Source organism: Balaenoptera acutorostrata, chromosome 6 (assembly GCF_949987535.1).
Source record: "Balaenoptera acutorostrata chromosome 6, mBalAcu1.1, whole genome shotgun sequence".
Taxonomy (NCBI): Eukaryota; Metazoa; Chordata; class Mammalia; order Artiodactyla; family Balaenopteridae; genus Balaenoptera; species Balaenoptera acutorostrata.
The window spans coordinates 98,128,475-98,147,674 of NC_080069.1; the positions used below are offsets into that span (position 1 = coordinate 98,128,475).

The following is a 19,200-nucleotide window of genomic DNA, read 5'->3' on the forward strand; positions in this document are numbered from 1 at the left end:
AATAGTTCTTTATGTAGTCGTTCTAAAAATAATAAATGCACTAAATGTTAAGAGAAATAATGCATATTCATTATTTATGTTGTATTCATCTGACCATTCTCCGCGTCTTGCACAACTCCCAGCACGCAGAAGACGCTGGACTCTTATCAGGAGAACAAGATCCCGCCCTCCTCACCCCGCCCAGCGGCCAACCGCCCGCGCGCCCGAGGCTCCTGGGACACGCGGCCCGCCCCCTCCGCGCGCCGGCGCCAGGTGCCAAGGCGCACGCGCAGAGCTCCGAGAGGCCCAGCCGAAGAGCGGGCGGCTGCGGCCGTCCCTTCCCCCTCCCCTCGTCGCGCACGCAGGGAACCCGTCGCCGCGGCTGCTTCGGCTGCGGCGGTCGGTCGTCGCGATGGACAGTCTGTGGAATGAGCTGACCTTTGCCTTTTCTCGTACTTCCATGTTTCCCTTTTTTGACATCGCCCACTACCTGGTGTCGGTGATGGCACTGAAGCATCAGCCGGGTGAGTGCGGGGCGCCGAGGACCGGCCCCCTCGGGATGCCCCTCACCGCGAGGACGGCCTGAGCGGGGTAGCGGCCGAGCTGCCCCCCGCCCGGAGTCCTGTAGTCGAGCTGGAGGGGCGCCGAGAGGTGGCCCGTCCGACCCCTCGAGCACAGGTGGGGAAAATGAGGCCCGGGCGGTCCTCGCCAAAGGAGGCGCGGGGTTGGAGGGAGTGCGGGGGCGCCCCACCGCCGCGGGCGGGACTCCCGGCACAGGTGACAGGGCGGCCGCAGCCGCTTTTGGGAGCCCAGGACTGCCCGCGTCCGCCCAGGGGTTGCGCTGTCTCCTGGCGGTGCCACCAGTTGCTTGGAAGGTATTTTAAAATGACCTGGGAACAAAGCTTCCGGAGACAGCACGTCTGACTTCGTCGCTTGGGGTAGTGAATGGTTCTGGACGGCTCTCCGGTTTTGAAAGTTGGGTAAACACTGAAATAAAGAGCGTCAAGTAGGCACCTCCAAGTTCCCCTTAACGCAGAGGTCTCCCACCTTGTTTAGCATGTTAGACAATGATTGCTAAGAGGAGTGGATTCCCATTTTGGGTCATATGAGTGACGTTGTACAAGAAAAGCCATTTGGCATAGCTTCCCTTCTTTGTACAGTGGGGATGTGGTCTTAATACAGAGTTTTGAGTTCTTTCAAGTATGCATACAAGGAGCAGTATTTGTTTTTTCTTGTATTTTACATTCAGGATATATTTGCTCCTGTGTTGCTTTACTTTTGCCGTTATTCTACCTGCCTTTTCATTTTATGCTTTCTTCCTTTTCTGAGGTCAGGCATTTTCTTTGCCTTACTTTCTCTGTGTTCATGCTGCCTTTATCTGCCTTGTCCTACAGGCAATGAGTGAGGGATTGAGGATGATGCTGTACCTCTTATGGTCTGTTTTTTTCGGGTTTTTTGTTTTCTTTAAAACCCTTGGACCTCAGAAATATTTTTCATTTAAATTGAAATTTGTAGCTCACCCTAAATCATTGTTTGGTAGCAGTTTTGACCTGGATGAGGGGAATAGTAGAGTATTAAATCGGGACAGATAATCTGCATAAGAGCCTGCTTCCTTGATTTAAAATAAGTACATTTTATTATTATGCCATATTCAGTATTTGGTATTTTCTTGTATAGCTTAAATCAGAGGTTCTCAAAGTGTGGTCCAGGAGCCCCTGGGGTTCCTGACACTTCCAACTCAAAATTATTTTCATAATAATATGCAGATGTCATCTTTTTCACACTCATTTTCTCACAAGTATACAGTGGAGTTTTCCAGAGGCCACATGACCTGCCGTACTGTAACAGGTTGAATGCAGAAGCAGATATGAGAATCCATCTGTTTTCTATTTGAAGCAGACATGAAAGAGATTTACTAAAAAAGTGTGAGTTTTCTCACCAAATATTTTTTGCTTTGAAAAATAGTTATTTTTCATGAAGAATATATTACTTGTTAATTTAGTGCATTTATTATTTTAAAAATGAATACCTAAAGAACTATTCAAAAATTGTCTCGTTTATAATTTCTAATAAGCTAAATATTGATAACCCACATAAAGAAAAGCTTTTTAGGGGGTCTTCAAGAATTTTGTTTTGGAGTCAGCCTTTTTAAAGGTTTAATTTACCTGTATTATATTCACCCATTTTAATATAAAGTTCTATGATTTTGGGCAAACACATACAGTCTTGTAACTACCACCACAATCAAGATAGAGAACAGTTTCATCACCCACCCCAGACTCCCTCCTACCCCTTTGTAGTCACCCCTCCCCAAGCCCCTGGCAACCATTCATCTGCTCACTAATTTTGGGGGGTGCAGAGGAGTCCTGAGACCAAAAACCTTGAGAACCATTGGACTAATTGGACGCTAGTACAGTATTACACATGGTGTAAAAGTATTATATTCCAGTACCAGTACTTGTAAACATGTAAAAATTATAGAATTCACACAAAAGAGTGAACCTGCTTTTACCAGAATTGTGTTAGACTGTCCTTCCACAGTATTGGCTGTTATCAGTCCTAAATATCTTGTCATTCTGATGATCAGAAAACATAGTTTTCATTTGCATCTGTTGTAGTTACTAATGTTTACTGGCCATTTGTATTTACACTTATGTAAATGTATTGAGTTGATCATATTGTTTTTCCTATTTAAAATGTAATACATTTAAAAAACTGAATTATCCTTACATTTTTGGAATAAACTGTTTGATGTATTAGTTTAATTCATTAGGGATTTTCATTTGCCAATACTTATATAGAACTTTACTTAACTGGCAACTTTTTTCTGTTCCCCAGGGACTGATTCTTTAGAACACAGACCTGTAGTACAATAAGACCACAATTCATCTATGTACTGCTACCTGGGTTCTTCTTATCCTTATCTCCTCAAGCATGTTACTCCTTGAGACTCTTGACTTTTGGAATGTACTCTATCACTGCCAGTACCTCACTCCCCACTTTCTATAGTTTACATCTTATGGCTTACAGACTATGCCTAGATCTAGACTACTGAGGGCAAGTGGGTAAAGGGGATTAACTCTTTCTATCTGTGGTGTTGATAAGGATGGCATCTTTTTTTTTGTTTGGTTTAGGTTGTAGGCCTTCAAATCCTACACCTAAGGAAAGGTGATTGTCCCCCTACCCCCTCTCTTTTCCATGTGACTTGCGCTTCATAAGTGAAACCATCAGGGGGTATTTTTAAAATTTTTTATTTATTTTTAAATTTTTATTGGCGTATGGTTGCTTTATAATGTTGTGTTAGCCTCCACTGCACAACAAAGTGAATCAGCCATACACATACAGATATCCCCTCCCATTTAGATTACCACAGCATCAGGGGGTATTTAATATGTTGGATTCTTTTTTATTTCTTAGTTTACTTCCATTTGCCTCATACTTAACCTTAGTTCCTCCTGAGCTCTGGCATCTGATTGTCTATAGCTTTTAGTTTTGGCTAGTAGTGTAGGGTTTTTTGTTTGTTTGTTTTTTCTATTTTCCTGGGCATTTTATTAGGAAGTTGGAAAATGCTGCTTTGGGAATTGTTGGTCAGAAACCATTTTAACAGAATGTTTATGTCATCAGTTGTAATCTCTCTTACATTTTTAATCTGTGTTCTCTGTTTTTTTCTTATTTAAATGTTCATTAAAATAAACACATTTCTTTAATCCTACATTCATATCCGATTGCTATTTTCTGTAAGACATCCTGAAAATTTAATCTACAATGACCTCCACTTGATTTTTACACACAAAATCTATTATTTTACTCTTGATTCTCTGATCACTATTTTGCTAACTTCCCTCAAATCATATGTAGTTCAATTAAGCAAATATTCACTGTAGTAGGTACTATATTAGATGTTGAGGATACCAAGATGAAAGTTACTGTTACAGCTCTAAAAGAATTCAACTGTGCTGTTGTCACTGTCATCTCCTCCGCCTCCCCCTCCTCATCCTCCTCCTCTTTCTCTTTCCTTGCAGTGTCACATAAGGTTGCACTACCTTTCTTATACAATAATAATATTCATTCATTTCAGATACTTACAGAACATTTCAGTGTCTTAATTCTAATCCTCATACATCTCTTTAGGTAGATGTTACTGAACACATTTTACAGATGAGTAGTCTTACAGGAATAAAATAACCTTACTTAAGTCACATAGTTTAGTAAATTATGGAGCTAGTTCTTGGGCTAATTTCAAAGTTCTCAACTATTCTGTGCTCTCTCTTTGCAGATACATTTAATGTTCCAGGTTTCTCAATATTTAGTAATTTCTCAATAAGTTGTCATTTGACATCATTATTTTCTCCCATGATTTCAGTCATTTGCACATCACCACTCAGTTTCTCATTTGTTTTCAGGAATTAAATCCAGGAATAAAGTTTGTCATTGTTCCTTCCTCTAATCTGTGGGAAATGAAAAGATTAATAAAACAAGAATTTATCAGTTCTGGGGATTCTGGGAAGGTGGCAGCATACTTTTGCTATCTTTATGAATTCCGACGTGAACACATACAAAAAAGTGCAAAAGTAGTCGTAAATGTATAGTTCAATGAATTTTCAGAATGAGCGCAACTATGTTAGTCAACATCCAGGTAAAAATAGAACAACTATGATACCCCCAAACCCCCCTTTGTTATAGCATGCTTTTAAAAGAGCAGATTCTGCCCAGTGTGGGGTGGAAAAGGATGTCTCAGAAATGACAGTCCATAATTTACTTATGTGAGTACACAGAATCTTACTTAAATATCTTTAATATATATAATATATATATTTTAACATCTTTATTGGAGTATAATTGCTTTACAATGGTGTGTTAGTTTCTGCTGTGTAACAAAGTGAATTAGCTATACGTATACATATACCCCCATATCCCATCCCTCTTGAGTCTCCACCTCACCCTCGCTATCCCACCCCTCTAGGTGGTCACAAAGCACCGAGCTGATCTCCCTGTGCTATGTGGCTGCTTCCCACTAGCTACCTATTTTACATTTGGTAGTGTATATATGTCCATGCCGCTCTCTCACTTCGTCCCAGCTTACCCTTCCCCCTGCCTGTGTACTCAAGTCCATTCTCTATGTCTGCGTCTTTATTCCTGTCCTGCCGCTAGGTTCCTCAGAAACATTTTTTTTTTTTTTTAGATTCCATATATACGTGTTAGCATACGATGTTTGTTTATATCTTTCTGACGTACTTCATTCTGTATGACAGTCTGTAGGTCCATCCACCTCACTATAAATACCTCAATTTCGTTTCATTTTATGGCTGAGTAATATTCCATTGTATACATGTGCCAAATCTTCTTTATCCATTCATCTGTCGATGGACACTTAGGTTGCTTCCATGTCCTGGCTATTGTAAATAGTGCTGCAGTGAACATTATGGTACATGACTCTTTTTGAATTATGGTTTTCTCAGGGTATATGCCCAGGAGTGGGACTGCTGGGCCGTATGGTAGTTCTATTTTTAGTTTTTTAAGGAACCTCCATACTGTTCTCCATAGTGGCTATATCAATTTACATTCCCACCAACAGTGCAGGAGGGTTCCCTTTTCTCCACACCCTCTCTAGCAGTTATTGTTTGTAGATTTTTTGATGATGGCCATTCTGACAGGTGTGAGGTGATACCTCATTGTAGTTTTGATTTGCATTTCTCTAATGATTAGTGATGTTGAGCATCCTTTCATGTGTTTGTTGGCAATCTGCGTATCTTCTTTGGAGAAATGTCTATTTAGGTCTTCTGCCCATTTTTGGATTGGGTTGTTTGTTTTTTTGATACTGAGCTTCATGAGCTGCTTGTATGTTTTGGAGATTAATCCTTTGTCAGTTGCTTCATTTGCAAATATTTTGTCCTATTCTGAGGGTTGTCTTTTCATCTTGTTTATGGTTTCCTTTGCTGCGCAAAAGCTTTTAAGTTTCATTAGGTCCCATTTGTTTATTTTTTTTTAATTTCCATTTCTCTAGGAGGTGGGTCAAAAAGGATCTTGCTGTGATTTATGTCGTAGAGTGTTCTACCTATGTTTTCCTATAAGAGTTTGATAGTGTCTGGCCTTACATTTAGGTCTTTAATGCGTTTAGAGTTTATTTTTGTGTATGGTGTTAGGGAGTGTTCTAATTTTATTCTTTTACATGTAGCTGTCCAGTTTTTCCAGCACCACTTATTGAAGAGGCTGTCTTTTCTCCATTGTATATTCTTGCCTCCTTTATCAAAGACAAGGTGACCATATGTGTGTGGGTTTATCTCTGGGCTTTCTAGCCTATTCCATTGATCTATATTTCTGTTTTGGTGCCAGTACCATACCGACTTGATTACTGTAGCTTTGTAGTGTAGTCTGAAGTCAGGGAGCCCAGTTCCTCCAGCTCTGTTTTTCTTTCTCAAGATTGCTTTAGCTATTCAGGGTCTTTTTGTTTCCATACAAATTGTGAACTTTTTGTTCTAGTTCGGTGAAAAATGCCACAGGTAGTTTGATAAGGATTGCATTGAATCTATAGATTGCTTTAGGTAGTATCGTCATTTTCACAATGTTGATTCTTCCAATCCAAGAATATGGTATATATCTCCATCTGTTTTTATCATCTTTAATTCCTTTCATCAGTGTCGTATGGTTTTCTGCATACAGGTCTTTTGTCTCCTTAGGTAGGTTTATTCCTAGGTATTTTACTCTTTTTGTTGCAGTGGTAAATGGGAGTGTTTCCTTAATTTCTCTCTCAGATTTTTCGTCATTAGTGTATAGGAATGCAAGAGATATCTGTGCATTAATTTTGTATACTGCTATTTTACCAAATTCATTGATTAGCTCTAGTAGTCTTCTGGTAGCATCTTTAGGATTCTCTATGTATAGTATCATGTCAGCTGCAAACAGTGACAGTTTTACTTCTTCTTTTCCAATTTGGATTCCTTTTCTTTCTTTTTCTTCTCTGGTTGCTGTGGCTACAACTTCCAGAGAGTGGGCAACCTTATCTTGTTCCTGACCTTAGTGGAAATGGTTTTAGTTTTTCACCATTGAGAACGATGTTGGCTGTGGGGTTGTCATATATAGCCTTTATTATGTTGAGGTAAGTTCCCTCTATGCCTACTTTCTGGAGGGTTTTTATCATAAATGGGTGTTGAATTTTGTTGAAAGCTTTTTCTGCATCTATTGAGATGATCATATGATATTCTCGTTCAGTTTGTTAATATGGTGTATCACATTGATTGATTTGTCTATATTGAAGAATCCGTGCATTCCTGGGATAAACCCCACTTGATCATGGTGTATGATGCTTTTAATGTGCTGTTGAATTCTGTTTGCTAGTATTTTGTTGAGGATTTTTGCATCTATGTTCATCAGTGATATTGGCCTGTGGTTTTCTTTTTTTGTGACATCTTTGTCTGGTTTTGGTATCAGGTGATGCTGGCCTCATAGAATGCATTTGGGAGTGTTCCTCCATCTGCTATATTTTGGAAGAGTTTGAGAAGGATAGGTGTTAGCTCTTCTCTAAATGTTTGATAGAATTCGCCTGTGAAGCCATCTAGTCCTGGACTTTTGTTTGTTGGAAGAGTTTTAATCACAGTTTCAATTTCAGTGCTTGTGATTGGTCTGTTTATATTTTCTATTCCTTCCTGATTCAGTCTCGGAAAGTTGTGCTTTTCTAAGAGTTTGTCCATTTCTTCCAGGTTGTCCATTTTATTGGCATATAGTTGCTTGTAGTAATCTCTCATGATCCTTTGTATTTCTGCAGTGTCAGTTGTTACTTTTCCTTTTTCATTTGCAATTCTGTTGATTTGAGCCTTTTCCCTTTTTTTCTTGATGAGTCTGGCTAATGGTTTATCAATTTTGCTTATCTTCTCAAAAAACCAGCTTTTAGTCTTATTGGTCTTTGCTATTGTGTCCTTCAATTCTTTTTCATTTATATCTCATCTGGTTTTTATGATTTCTTTCCTTCTGCTAATATTTTTGTTGTTGTTCTTCTTTCTCTAATTGCTTTAGGTGTAAGGTTTGATTGTTCATTTGAGATGTTTCTTGTTTCTTGAGGTAAGATTGTTTTGCTATAATCTTTCCTCTTAGAACTGCTTTTGCTGCATCCCATAGGTCTTGGGTCGTCGTATTTTCATTGTCATTTGTTTCTAGGTTTTTTTGATTTCGTCTTTGGTTTCTTCAGTGGTCTCTTGGTTACTAAGTAGTGTATTGTTTAGCCTCCATGTGTTTGTATTTTTTACAGGTTTTTTCCTGTAATTGATATCTAGTCTCATAGCATTGCGGTCGCAAAACATACTTGATACGATTTGAATTTTCTTAAGTTTACCAAGGCTTGATTTGTGACCCAAGATATATCTATTCTGCAGAATGTTCCATGAGCACTTGAGAAGAAAGTGTATTCTGTTGTTTTTGGATGGAATGTCCTATAAATATCAGTTAAGTCCATCTCATTTAATGTGTCATTTAAAACTTGCATTTCCTTATTTATTTTCATTTTGGATGATCTGTCCATTGGTGAAAGTGGGGTGTTAAAGTCCCCTACTATTATTGTGTTACTGTTCATTTCCCCTTTTATGGTTGTTAACATTTGCTGTATATATTGAGGTGCTCCTATGTTGGGTGCATAAGCATTTACAATTGTTATATGTTCTTCTTGGATTGATCCCTTGGTCATTATGTAGTCTCTTTCTTTGCCTGTTGTAATAGTCTTTATTTTAAAGTCTATTTTATCTGGTATGAGTATTGCTACTCCAGCTTTCTTTTGATTTCCATTTGCATGGAATATCTTTCTCCATTCTCTCACTTTCAGTCTGTATGTGTCCCTAGGTCTGAAGTGGGTCTCTTGTAGACAGCATATATATGGGTCTTGTTTTTGTATCCATTCAGCCAGTCTGTGTCTTTTGGTTGGAGCGTTTAATCCGTTTACATTTAGGGTAATTATCGATATGTATGTTCCTATTACTGTTAATTGTTTCGGGTTTGCTATTGTAGGTCTTTTCCTTCCCTGTGTTTCCTGTGTAGAGAACTTCCTTTAGCATTTGTTGTAAAGCTGGTTTGGTGGTGCTGAACTCTCTTAGCTTTTGCTTGTCTGTAAAGGTTTTAATTTCTCTATCAAATCTGAATGAGATCCTTGCTGGGTAGAGTAATCTTGGTTGTAGGTTTTTCCCTTTCCTCACTTTAAATATGTCCTGCTACTCCCTTCTGGCTTGCAGAGTTTCTGCTGAAAGATCAGCTGTTAACCTTATGGGGATTCCCTTGTGTGTTATTTGTTGCTTTTCCCATGCTGCTTTTAATATTTTTTCTTTGAATGTAATTTTTGATAGTTTGATTAATATGTCTATTGGTGTGTTTCTCCTTGGATTTGTCCCCTAGGGGACTCTACACTTCCTGGGCTTGATTGACTATTTCCTTTCCCATATTAGGGAAGTTTTCAACTATTATCTCTTGAAATATTTTCTCAGACTCTTTTTCTCTTCTTCTTCTGGGAGCCCTATAATTCAGATGTTGGTGCGTTGAATGTTGTCCCAGAGGTCTCTGAGACTGTCCTCAATTCTTTTCATTCTTTTTTCTTTATTCTGCTCTCTGGTAGTTATTTCCACTATTTTATCTTCCAGGTCACTTATCTGTTCTTCTGCCTCAGTTATTCTGTTATTGATTCCTTCTAGAGCATTTTAAATTTCATTTATTGTGTTGTTCATCATTGTTTGTTTGCTCTTTAGTTCTTCTAGTTTTTTGTCAAACGTACCTTGTATTTTCTCCATTCTATTTCCAAGATTTTGGTTCATATTTACTATCATTACTTTGAATTCTTTTTCAGGTAGACTGCCTATGTCGTCTTCATTTGTTTGGTCTGCTTGGTTTTTACTTTGCTCCTTCATCTGCTGAGTATTTCTCTGTCTTCTCAGTTTGCTTATTACTGTGTTTGGGGTCTCCCTTTTGCAGGCTGCTGGTTCGTAGTTCCTGTTGTTTTTGGTGTCTGCCCCCAGTGGGTAAGGTTGGTTCAGTGGGTTGTGTAGGCTTCCTGGTGGAGGGGACTGGTACCTGTGTTCTGGTGGATGAGGCTGGATCTTGTCTTTCTGGTGGGCAGGACCGTGTCTGGTGTTGTGTTTTGGGGTGTCTGTGAACTTATGATTTTAGGCAGCCTCTCTGCTAATGAGTGGGGTTGTATTCTTGTCTTGTTAGTTGTTTGGCATGGGATGTCCAGCACTGGAGCTTGCTGGTCATTGAGAGGAGCAGGGTCTTAGCGTTGAGATGGAGATCTCTTGGAGAGCTCTCGCTGATTGATATTACATGGGTCCAGGAGGTCTTGGTGGTCTAACGTCCTGAACTCTGCTCTCCCACCTCAGAGGCTCAGGCCTGACACCTGGCTGGAGCACCAAGACCCTGTCTGCTACCCAGCTCAGAAGAGAAGGGAGAAAAAAAAGGAAAGAAAAAAAAATAAAATAAATGTAGTTATTAAAATTAAAAATAAGAGTAAATAATAAAAAAAGAGAGCAAGCAAACCAGTAAACAAATCCACCAATGATAAGAAGCACTAAAAACTATACTATGATAAACATAGGAATAAGTAACCAGGGTGTTGCATTCAGCAAACCTGAAGTCTACAGTTGATCGCAAAGTCCACTGCCTCAATTTTGGAATGATTCATTGTCTATTCAGGTATTCCACAATGCAGGGTACATCTAGTTGATTGTGGAGATTTAATCCGCTGCTCCTGAGGCTGCTGGGAGAGATTTCCCTTTCTCTTCTTTGTTTGCACAGCTCCTGGGGTTCAGCTTTGGATTTGGCCCTGCCTCTGCATGTAGGTCGCCCTCTGGCGTCTGTTATTCGCCCAGACAGGACGGGGTTAAAGAAGCAGCTGATTAGGGGGCTCTGGCTCACTCAGGCCGGGGGTCGGGAGGGGTACAGAATGCGGGGTGAGCCTGCGGCAGCAGAGGCTAGCATGACGTTGCAACAGCCTGAGGCACCGTGTGTTCTCCCAGGGAAGTTGCCTCTGGATCTTGGAACCCTGGCAGTGGTGGGCCGCACAGGCCCCCAGAGGGGAGGTGTGGATAGTGACCTGTGCTTGCACACAGGTTTCTTGGTGGCTGCAGAAGCAGGCTTAGCATTTCATGCCTGTCTCTGGTGTCCATGCTGATAGCTGCGGCTTGCGCCTGTTTCTGAAGCTTGTTTAGGTGGTGTTCTGAATCTCCTCTCCTCGCACACCCCGAAACAATGGTCTCTTGCCTCTTAGGCAGTTCCAGACTTTTTCCCGGACTCCCTCCCGGCTAGCTGTGGCACATTAGCCCCCTTCAGGCTGTGTTCACTCAGCCAACCCCAGTCTTCTCCCTGGGATCTGACCTCCGAAGCCTGAGCCTCAGCTCCCAGCCCCCACCCATCCCGGCGGGTGAGCAGACAAGCCTCTCGGGCGGGTGAGTGCTGGTCTGCACCGATCCTCTGTGCGGGAATCTCTCCGCTTTGCCCTCCGCACCCCTGTTACTGCTCTCTCCTCCGTGGCTCTGAGGCTTCCCCCTCCCACCCACTCCCCATCTCCGCCAGTGAAGGGGCTTCTAGTGTGTGGAAACTTTTCCTCCTTCACAGCTCCCTCCCTGAGTTGCAGGTCCTATCTCTATTCTTTTGTCTCTGTTTTTTCTTTTTTCTTTTACCCTACCCAGGCAGGTGGGGAGTTTCTTGCCTTTTGGGAAGTCTGAGGTCTTCTGCCAGCATTCAGTTGGTGTTCTGTAGGAATTGTTCCACACGTACATGTATTTTTAATGTATTTGTTGGGAGGAATGTGATCTCCGCGTCTTACTCCTCCGCCATCTTGAAGGTCCTCTCTTTAATATTTTTTAAGGTAAAGGAAAGTTAGAATATTTGAGTGACCTGACAAAACATTGATCAGGGAGTGTGCTGTAGTAGAAAGCGTTCATAAAGTCAGAAGTCAGAAGACCAGTGTTTAGTTCAAACTCTACCACTAACTAGGTAGCTTGGGATAAGAACTTAAAACTCAATATTTATGCAGTGAGTGAGGTGGACCAGAACACCAGCTGAGCAGTGTCCCCTCTCCAGGAGTCTTCAGTTTTGACTCTAAAGAGCTCTTCCTCCAAGCTTCTAAGTTTTAATAATGTCAGCCTATCCTTTGTTCCTCCAGGAGTGGTAACAGCTTTCTACAGTTGATACTTCTGTGACTCCATAGTACTTACTTTTTACTTTTTCAATAATCTAGTTAACAATTTTATACCTACTTACTTCTTTATATTAAATCCTTTCTGTTAATAAAACTTTGTATTTTCTGTTTCCTGACTGGACTCTGGTACAGAAACCTAGGAGTGGGGTTTAACTACTTGCTTTCTGGTTTTCATATGTAATATTAAGATATCTAAAGTGCTGGCTATTTCCTGTCCATAGATCTAGTCAGTATAACGCCTTCAGTGTGGCAGGGCAGTGTGATGTTCTGTGGACTCAGTATGATCAAAATCTCTGTGGACTTCTTTGGAGAACAGGAGAGTTGACATAGATCTGAGGCAAGACTGTGATAGCGTACTGTTAAACCTGCCAGGTAAAAGCAAAGTGTTTCTGGGATTCTTTGCAAATTAATATGGAGAAAAAAGCATTTCTTTACTAGGTTACAGAGGTTAATGCTAATTTGTTCTAGTAAAAATACTATATTTTGAATACCAGCTGCAGTTGGAGTCATTACCGGTCTACATTTAAGATAGTTCACGATTATTTTTCAAGGTCCATCTGCTTTACATATAGCCCAAACAAGCTATATGTAAAGCAGATGTAAAGGAGAAGAAACTCTAGGGGCTTCTACCTGATCATTCCTATCATAATGATTCTTATTCCAAGGATCAGAGAATCAATATGCAGAGTGTGCCAGTTGCTAAGTATGTCTAGTCTAGTTATACATTAAGGAACTGGGGAAATAACCACAGCTGTGGATTTACTTGTCCCACTATGATTCATACTTGATATAAAACTCCTTGAATTGTGTCACAGATAATCTCTAAGCCATTGTTGCCTACATGATTATTTTAAAATATTTTGATGAAAAAGCATACTTGAGGCATATGAGATAGATTATGTTGTTAATTTTTCTTTTTAAAGAGATAAATCTATAAATGGGAAAGACTAGGGTAAAGGTTTACTAATATGCAATTTAAAAATACTTAACCTCTGGAGATGAGGCTTTAAGAAGGCTAGAGCATTCCCCTGCTTCTTTCTGGAAGTCATATTAACCACCAGCAAGCTGAATGCTAACTGTTTGGAAATAGCTACAGTGTAACTAGTTCTTAAAAATGGAGACACACTGCGGAACTAAAGTAGACTGAGTATATCAAAATAAACAAGTCATGTGTGCAGTACATTAAAGAATATCTTTCTAGTCTTTGTTTTAACTAAGTCAGTAAAAGTATGTTAAACATAGTCTAATAATTCATTTGGCCAGAGAATGGGATTATTTTGTGGATGTGATTTTAAATGAATTTAAGGGAGTAGAATGTGACTTTATTTCTCAGTTTTCATTTCATAATGAAAATATTTTGATGTTAAAGTCCCCAGGTGATTATATGTACTTCAAATATCTTATACTTTGAATTAGGTCCAGGTCTCGATGTGACAAATTTTGCTAAGGGTTTTGGGGGAAAGAATTCTATTGATAGTGTGTAACAAACATCTTAACTCAAGGTAGGACGGAGAATTTTTTTTCTCTTTTAAATGTCAGTATGTTAAAAATAATGTGTATAAATTAACACAGCTTATTCGTTAGCTAAAGGAATACACCTTTGTTTAAAACTGAGAAGAAATTAAAGATATCATATTAGCTATTTTTTTCCTACTGAAAATTATTTATGTGCCCTAAAGATATACAGCTGTTTCTGGTTAACTTTCTGTATTTTTTTTTTACTATAAATTTTGAAAGCATCATACTTTTATTTATTTATTTATTTGGCCCTGTCTCATGGCATGCCGGATCTTAGTTCCCTGACCAGGGGTTAAACCCACACCCCCTGTGGTAGACGCACAGAGTCGTAACCACTGGACCACCAGGAAAGTCCCTGTGTTTTCATAATTTAACTTCACGTTAAACTGACCGGCGCCAGTATGATATATACAAAGGGACACCATACCCAAAGAACTTTGTCATAAGATTGCCTCATGCTGGAAGATGTGTTATGGTAGTGTGTGTACTGAAGAGAGCTTTAAAGAAAGGCCTGTTTGAGTTAGAGAAATACTTCTGGCTGACGTAATTTTGAAAATCAGGCAAAGAAGACTGGTATGAGAGAGACCCTCCCTTCAACTCTGTTCTTTTCCTTTCTTTTTTTGGTCTAATAAAATCTTAGCTTCATTGATTTAAGACTGTTGGGGTTATGAGTACCTTTTCAGTGCCATAATGTGTCATTCTCATCCCAGCTTTGCAGTAAGAACTCAAAAGAATTATATCTCGGGCTCAGACAGTTGAGTCAGAAGCAGCCCAAGGGTTGCATTCTCCTTGCCTCTTTTCTCTCTTGTCAGTGATCAATCCATTCAGCACGCAAATCAACAGAGTGTCTGACATGTACTAGGTAGTAAATATGTATTTTTATGTATATTCTCTTATTTTAAGTTCTTATAAGTTATGTATTCTCATTTTATGAAACTCGAATTTTAAGCCAAGAGAGGTTAGAGGTCCTACAAAGAGTCACCAAACTGGTACGTAATCACAGCTATCTCTGTGACTTGTGATAAAACTAAGGGAAATTAATGGTAGTAAAATTGTCATACTTACACTCTTGAAATATTGCACATATATTTTTCTGTTGTACAATAAACATTTGTAGAGCATCTACTTTATACTAAAGTTTCTTAGAGTCTCAAGGGGTATCAGTCTTATAGTGGAGCTAACACTTGTGAACAAAAACTAGAAAATGATATATTTTAAGAGGAAAGGGTAAAATACCGTGAAAGTTGAGGGAAAAGGAAAGTTATTTTGACAGACTTAATCGGAAATGCATATTACATGAGTGAATAATTTGTGTGAAAGCATCAAATTTAGTAAATTTGATTTGGATTGTTTTAATGGTCAAAGGAAAACTTTTTTGGTATATTTGAATTTGCCTAAGCCAAATTGTTGTGTCAGATGGATGATAGTAATGCTAAATCTTCCATTAGAACAACCCTAAGGGATACAGAGGATACAGGCATATTCCCTAATTGTATATTTACCAGAAGTAATGAATTACTTTGGAATGTGTCTTCATAGTAACTGTGTAATGATGGGCCCATTGTAGCTCTCATTCAGTTAGAGCTCCCATTTCCAGAATGTGTGTGCAGAGCTAACCAGGGTATGGCCTGAGAGAGAGAGAGGGACACACCCACACCCACACAGACAAACACACACACACACGAGGACAAGATTGGGGGAGAAGAAGTTCTTGAGGGGGAAAAGGGGTGTGCATGTGTAAATAAGCACAGAAAAAGAAGTCTGGAAGTTGTCACCCTACAGAAAATGAATGTGATTGAAGGGTAGAAGTAGAGGGGAAAGGGTAATTTTCCTTTTTTTCCTATTTACTTCTATAATAATAGTGATAGCTAATAGTTGTTGCTTACTATTTTTTTTTTTTTTAAGATGTGGGAAAGCATTTACCTTGTTCACTTCACACAGAGAGTAAGTGCTGGAGCCATGATTTATACCTCGGCAATTAAGCTCCAGAGTCTGGACTCTTAAGCACTCTGTATTGCCTCTCAATGTGAGAATGGCTCAGTAAGGCAGCTAGTGTCCACTGACTAAAAGAAAAGATCATATTCATATATTATGCTGACTAGCCAATGTTCTAAACAGTCATCATCGTACAGGGCAATACTGAACAGTGCCCGTATACATATTTTGATGGATAGCAATATATATGTGTAGAGAGAGACATAGTGGTGTCACATCTTACATAGGGGTTTGGCTCTATAAAGACAGCATGGCCATGTATCATCAGAATAACTCTTGAATAATTCTTAAGTTTAGGGGAAATTGCTGCACTGGAGATAGACATCCTGTTTTTTAGTAAGTTTTTCAAAACTAGTTTTTCTTCCATATTGATACAGGTCACCATGTCTTGAGTTATCACCAGATGCATACCATTAAACCTTGGCATCACTTCATTTGACGATATATACACACCATTGAAAATTTACGTCTTCCAACTCATGTTCACTCCTGGGCACATTTTATTGTGTGGAATGGTGGGTTGCAATATTTAAATTTTTATCTCTCTCTTTTTTTTTTTCCCATGAGCACATAGAGATGAATTCCCATGTTAGTACAAGTATGACGATATTACCCTACTGAATTCACACATACATTTGTATAGTTTGTTTTGTTGTTTGTTTTTGCATAAAAGGGCCTCTCCCTAAGAGGTAATAACAGTTAACAGTTTGGTTGGGTATTCTTGCAGACCTTCTTTTATGCATTAGCTGCATGTGTACGTACCTATAGAAATATGTAGTTTTCTGTTTTCCCCCTGTAAGTGATTTCTTACTGTACATATTCATATAAATATGGTTTTCTTTTTGTCATGTCAGTGCATGTAAAGCTGCTACATTGTTTTGAATCGATGCATTGTATTCCTCAGATTGGTTATGACATAATTTGCTAAATTTTAATTTAATTATACAATTAACAAACACTTATTTTAAAGAATTCAGATATAATTAAATAATATAATCAATATAATTAAATAAATTTAAAGCCCCTTTGATCATCTTCCCTACTCCTAAGCTTCTCTCAGGAGATAATAACAGTTAACATTTTGGTGTATTGCAGACCCTTTACTGTGCATTCCATGTAAATGTACGTACCTGTAGAAATGAATAGTGTTTTCATTTTTGCCCATAAATAATTACATGCTGTAATTTTTTTCAACATGATTGTGTTTGGTTTCTTGTTTTTACTCAACAGCATGTCTTGGGGATCTTCCCATGTTGATGTTGATCTACCACACTCTTGAATTGCTCTTGTATAGTATTCCATAGTACAAGTGATCATGGTTTAACTGTTCCTCTGATGATGGTCGTTTAGATTGTTTTCATTTTTTTCACAGCATTGTAAACAACACTGCTTTAATATTCTTGTATGACACTCCTTGGGCACTTGAGTCAATTTTAAATTTAAAATTTTAATTGATAACTGCCAAATTGTTTTTCAGAATGGCTTTACTTGTTTTCTCACAAGAGTATATGAATTTCTTCACACCTTTGATAATTTATTAATATTAAGCTGTACATTATTTTGCCAATTGAAGGTGTATGAAATAACATATTTTTAAAATTTCTTTTTCCTTGATTACTGATGAGTTGAGGACTTTACTTTGTTTAGTTTTTTGGTATATTTATTAGTCATTTATAGTTTCTCCTTTGTGACTTGCCCATTTTTCTGTTGTGTTTGTTGTCTTTTTCTATTGATTTATTGGAATTTGCCTTATTGGTTAAAAAAAATTTTATCCCAGTCTTTTGTTATGTAGAAGTTTTAAATTTTGATGATGTCAAACTTGTAAATCTTTTCCTTTATGGCTTTTTTCTGTTCTTAGATTGCTAGATTTTTTAAAGGGGAATGTTGAATTTTTATCAAATGACCTTTTACTTTCTGTCTAAAGGAGTGATCATAATAATTTGTTAGTATAGTGCATAATTTTTTTTTAAAGGTAACTTGTATACCGAGGTAGGTACTTTTTTTTTTTTTAACGTGACTTTATTTGGAAATAGCGTCTTTTTAAAAAAAATGTATTTATTTAATTTATTTATTTTTGGCTGTGTTGGGTCCTCATTGCTGCACGGGCTTTCTCCGGTTGCCATGAGTGGGGACCACTCTTCGTTGTGGTGCTCGGGCTTCTCATTGTGGTGGCTTCTCTTGTTGTGGAGCATGGGCTCTAGCAGCGTGGGCTCAGTAGTTGTGGCTCACAGGCTCTAGAGTGCAGGCTCAGTAGTTGTGGCGCACGGGCTTAGTTGCTCCGCGGCATGTGGGATCTTCCCGGACCAGGGCTTGAACCCATGTCCCCTGCACTGGCAGGCGGACCCTTAACCACTGCGCCACCAGGGAAGCCCTATAGTGAATGATTTTAATGAATTTCTAGCTATTGAACCTTCCTTAAATTCTTTGGATAAAATCTACTTGGTTATGATATATTATCCTTTTGAAAAACTAGATTTCAATTTGTTATTGATGTATTTGTGCACCATACTCATAAGTTAGAATTATAATGTATCTTCTTCCTCTCTTTTTTCTTCCCTCCCTCTTTTCCCTCCTCCCTTCCTCCCTGACTCTTTCCCTTCCTCCTTCCCCTCTCCTTCTCTCTTCTTTCTTTTCTCTATAATTTTTTATGCTGCAGTTATGTTGTTTATAGACTGATTTAAGTTTTTCTTAAACTCTATAATGGTTATATAACATAAAAATGAGTAATCAAAAATTATTTGGTAAATGTTTTGCATAAATTTATCTGGGTCTAGCACCTTTCTTAGGATAGATAGATCTTGGATTACCCTCTAACTTTTTTCCATAGTTATTTGTTTGTTCAAGTTTCTACCTGTTTGTAAGGGAATTTTGCTAATATATCGTTTTTTAGGAAAATTGTCCACTTCAACTATATCTTCACATTTGTTAGGTTAAATGCATGTTTTCTTATAATAAAAAAACTCTAAAATTATTTCCTTTTTTTTTTTTTTGCTTCTAATATTATGTATTATTTTCATTCCTTCCCCTCTCCCCTCCATTTTTCAGACTTGCTGAAGAATGTTCTGTTTTATTGGTCTTTTCCAAGAAAAGCTTTGGGTTGGCTTTATTGATTGCCTATCTCTATCTGCCTGTTTTAGCATCTAATTAGTTTCTACTTTCATTTTTACAGTTTGCTTCTATTTCTCTGGCTGGGTTAAAAAAAATTTTTTTTTTTGTACTTTTTCCTTTAATAATTTCACTTACGGAAGAGTTGCCAGACTAGGTCAAGGAACTTCTATATACTTTACCCAGAATCACCAACTACTGACATTTTGCCCCATTTATTTTATTTTTTTCCCAGCTTTATTGACATATAGTTGACAAAATTATATATATTTAAAGTGTGCAATGTGATGATTTGATATACAAATACATTGTGATTACCACAATCAAGTTAATTAGCACGTTAATCACCTCACAGTTAACCTTTTGTGTGTGTGCGCGTGCACGTGTGTGTGGTGACAACACTTAAAAATCTACCCTCAACAAATTTTAAGTATATA

The 19,200-nt window shown here is 38.4% G+C and overlaps 1 protein-coding gene across 1 annotated transcript in view; it reads left to right on the plus strand.

The window, feature by feature from the left end:
• The first annotated feature begins 267 nt into the window (after nt 1-267).
• The window catches only part of TMEM38B (transmembrane protein 38B), a 67,713-nt gene continuing 48,780 nt past the window's right edge, over nt 268-19,200 (plus strand). The window contains exon 1 of the mRNA XM_007178251.3: nt 268-503. Coding sequence (XP_007178313.1) covers nt 392-503 — 112 coding nt within the window. The 5' untranslated portion in view covers nt 268-391. The remainder of the gene's footprint in view (nt 504-19,200) is intronic.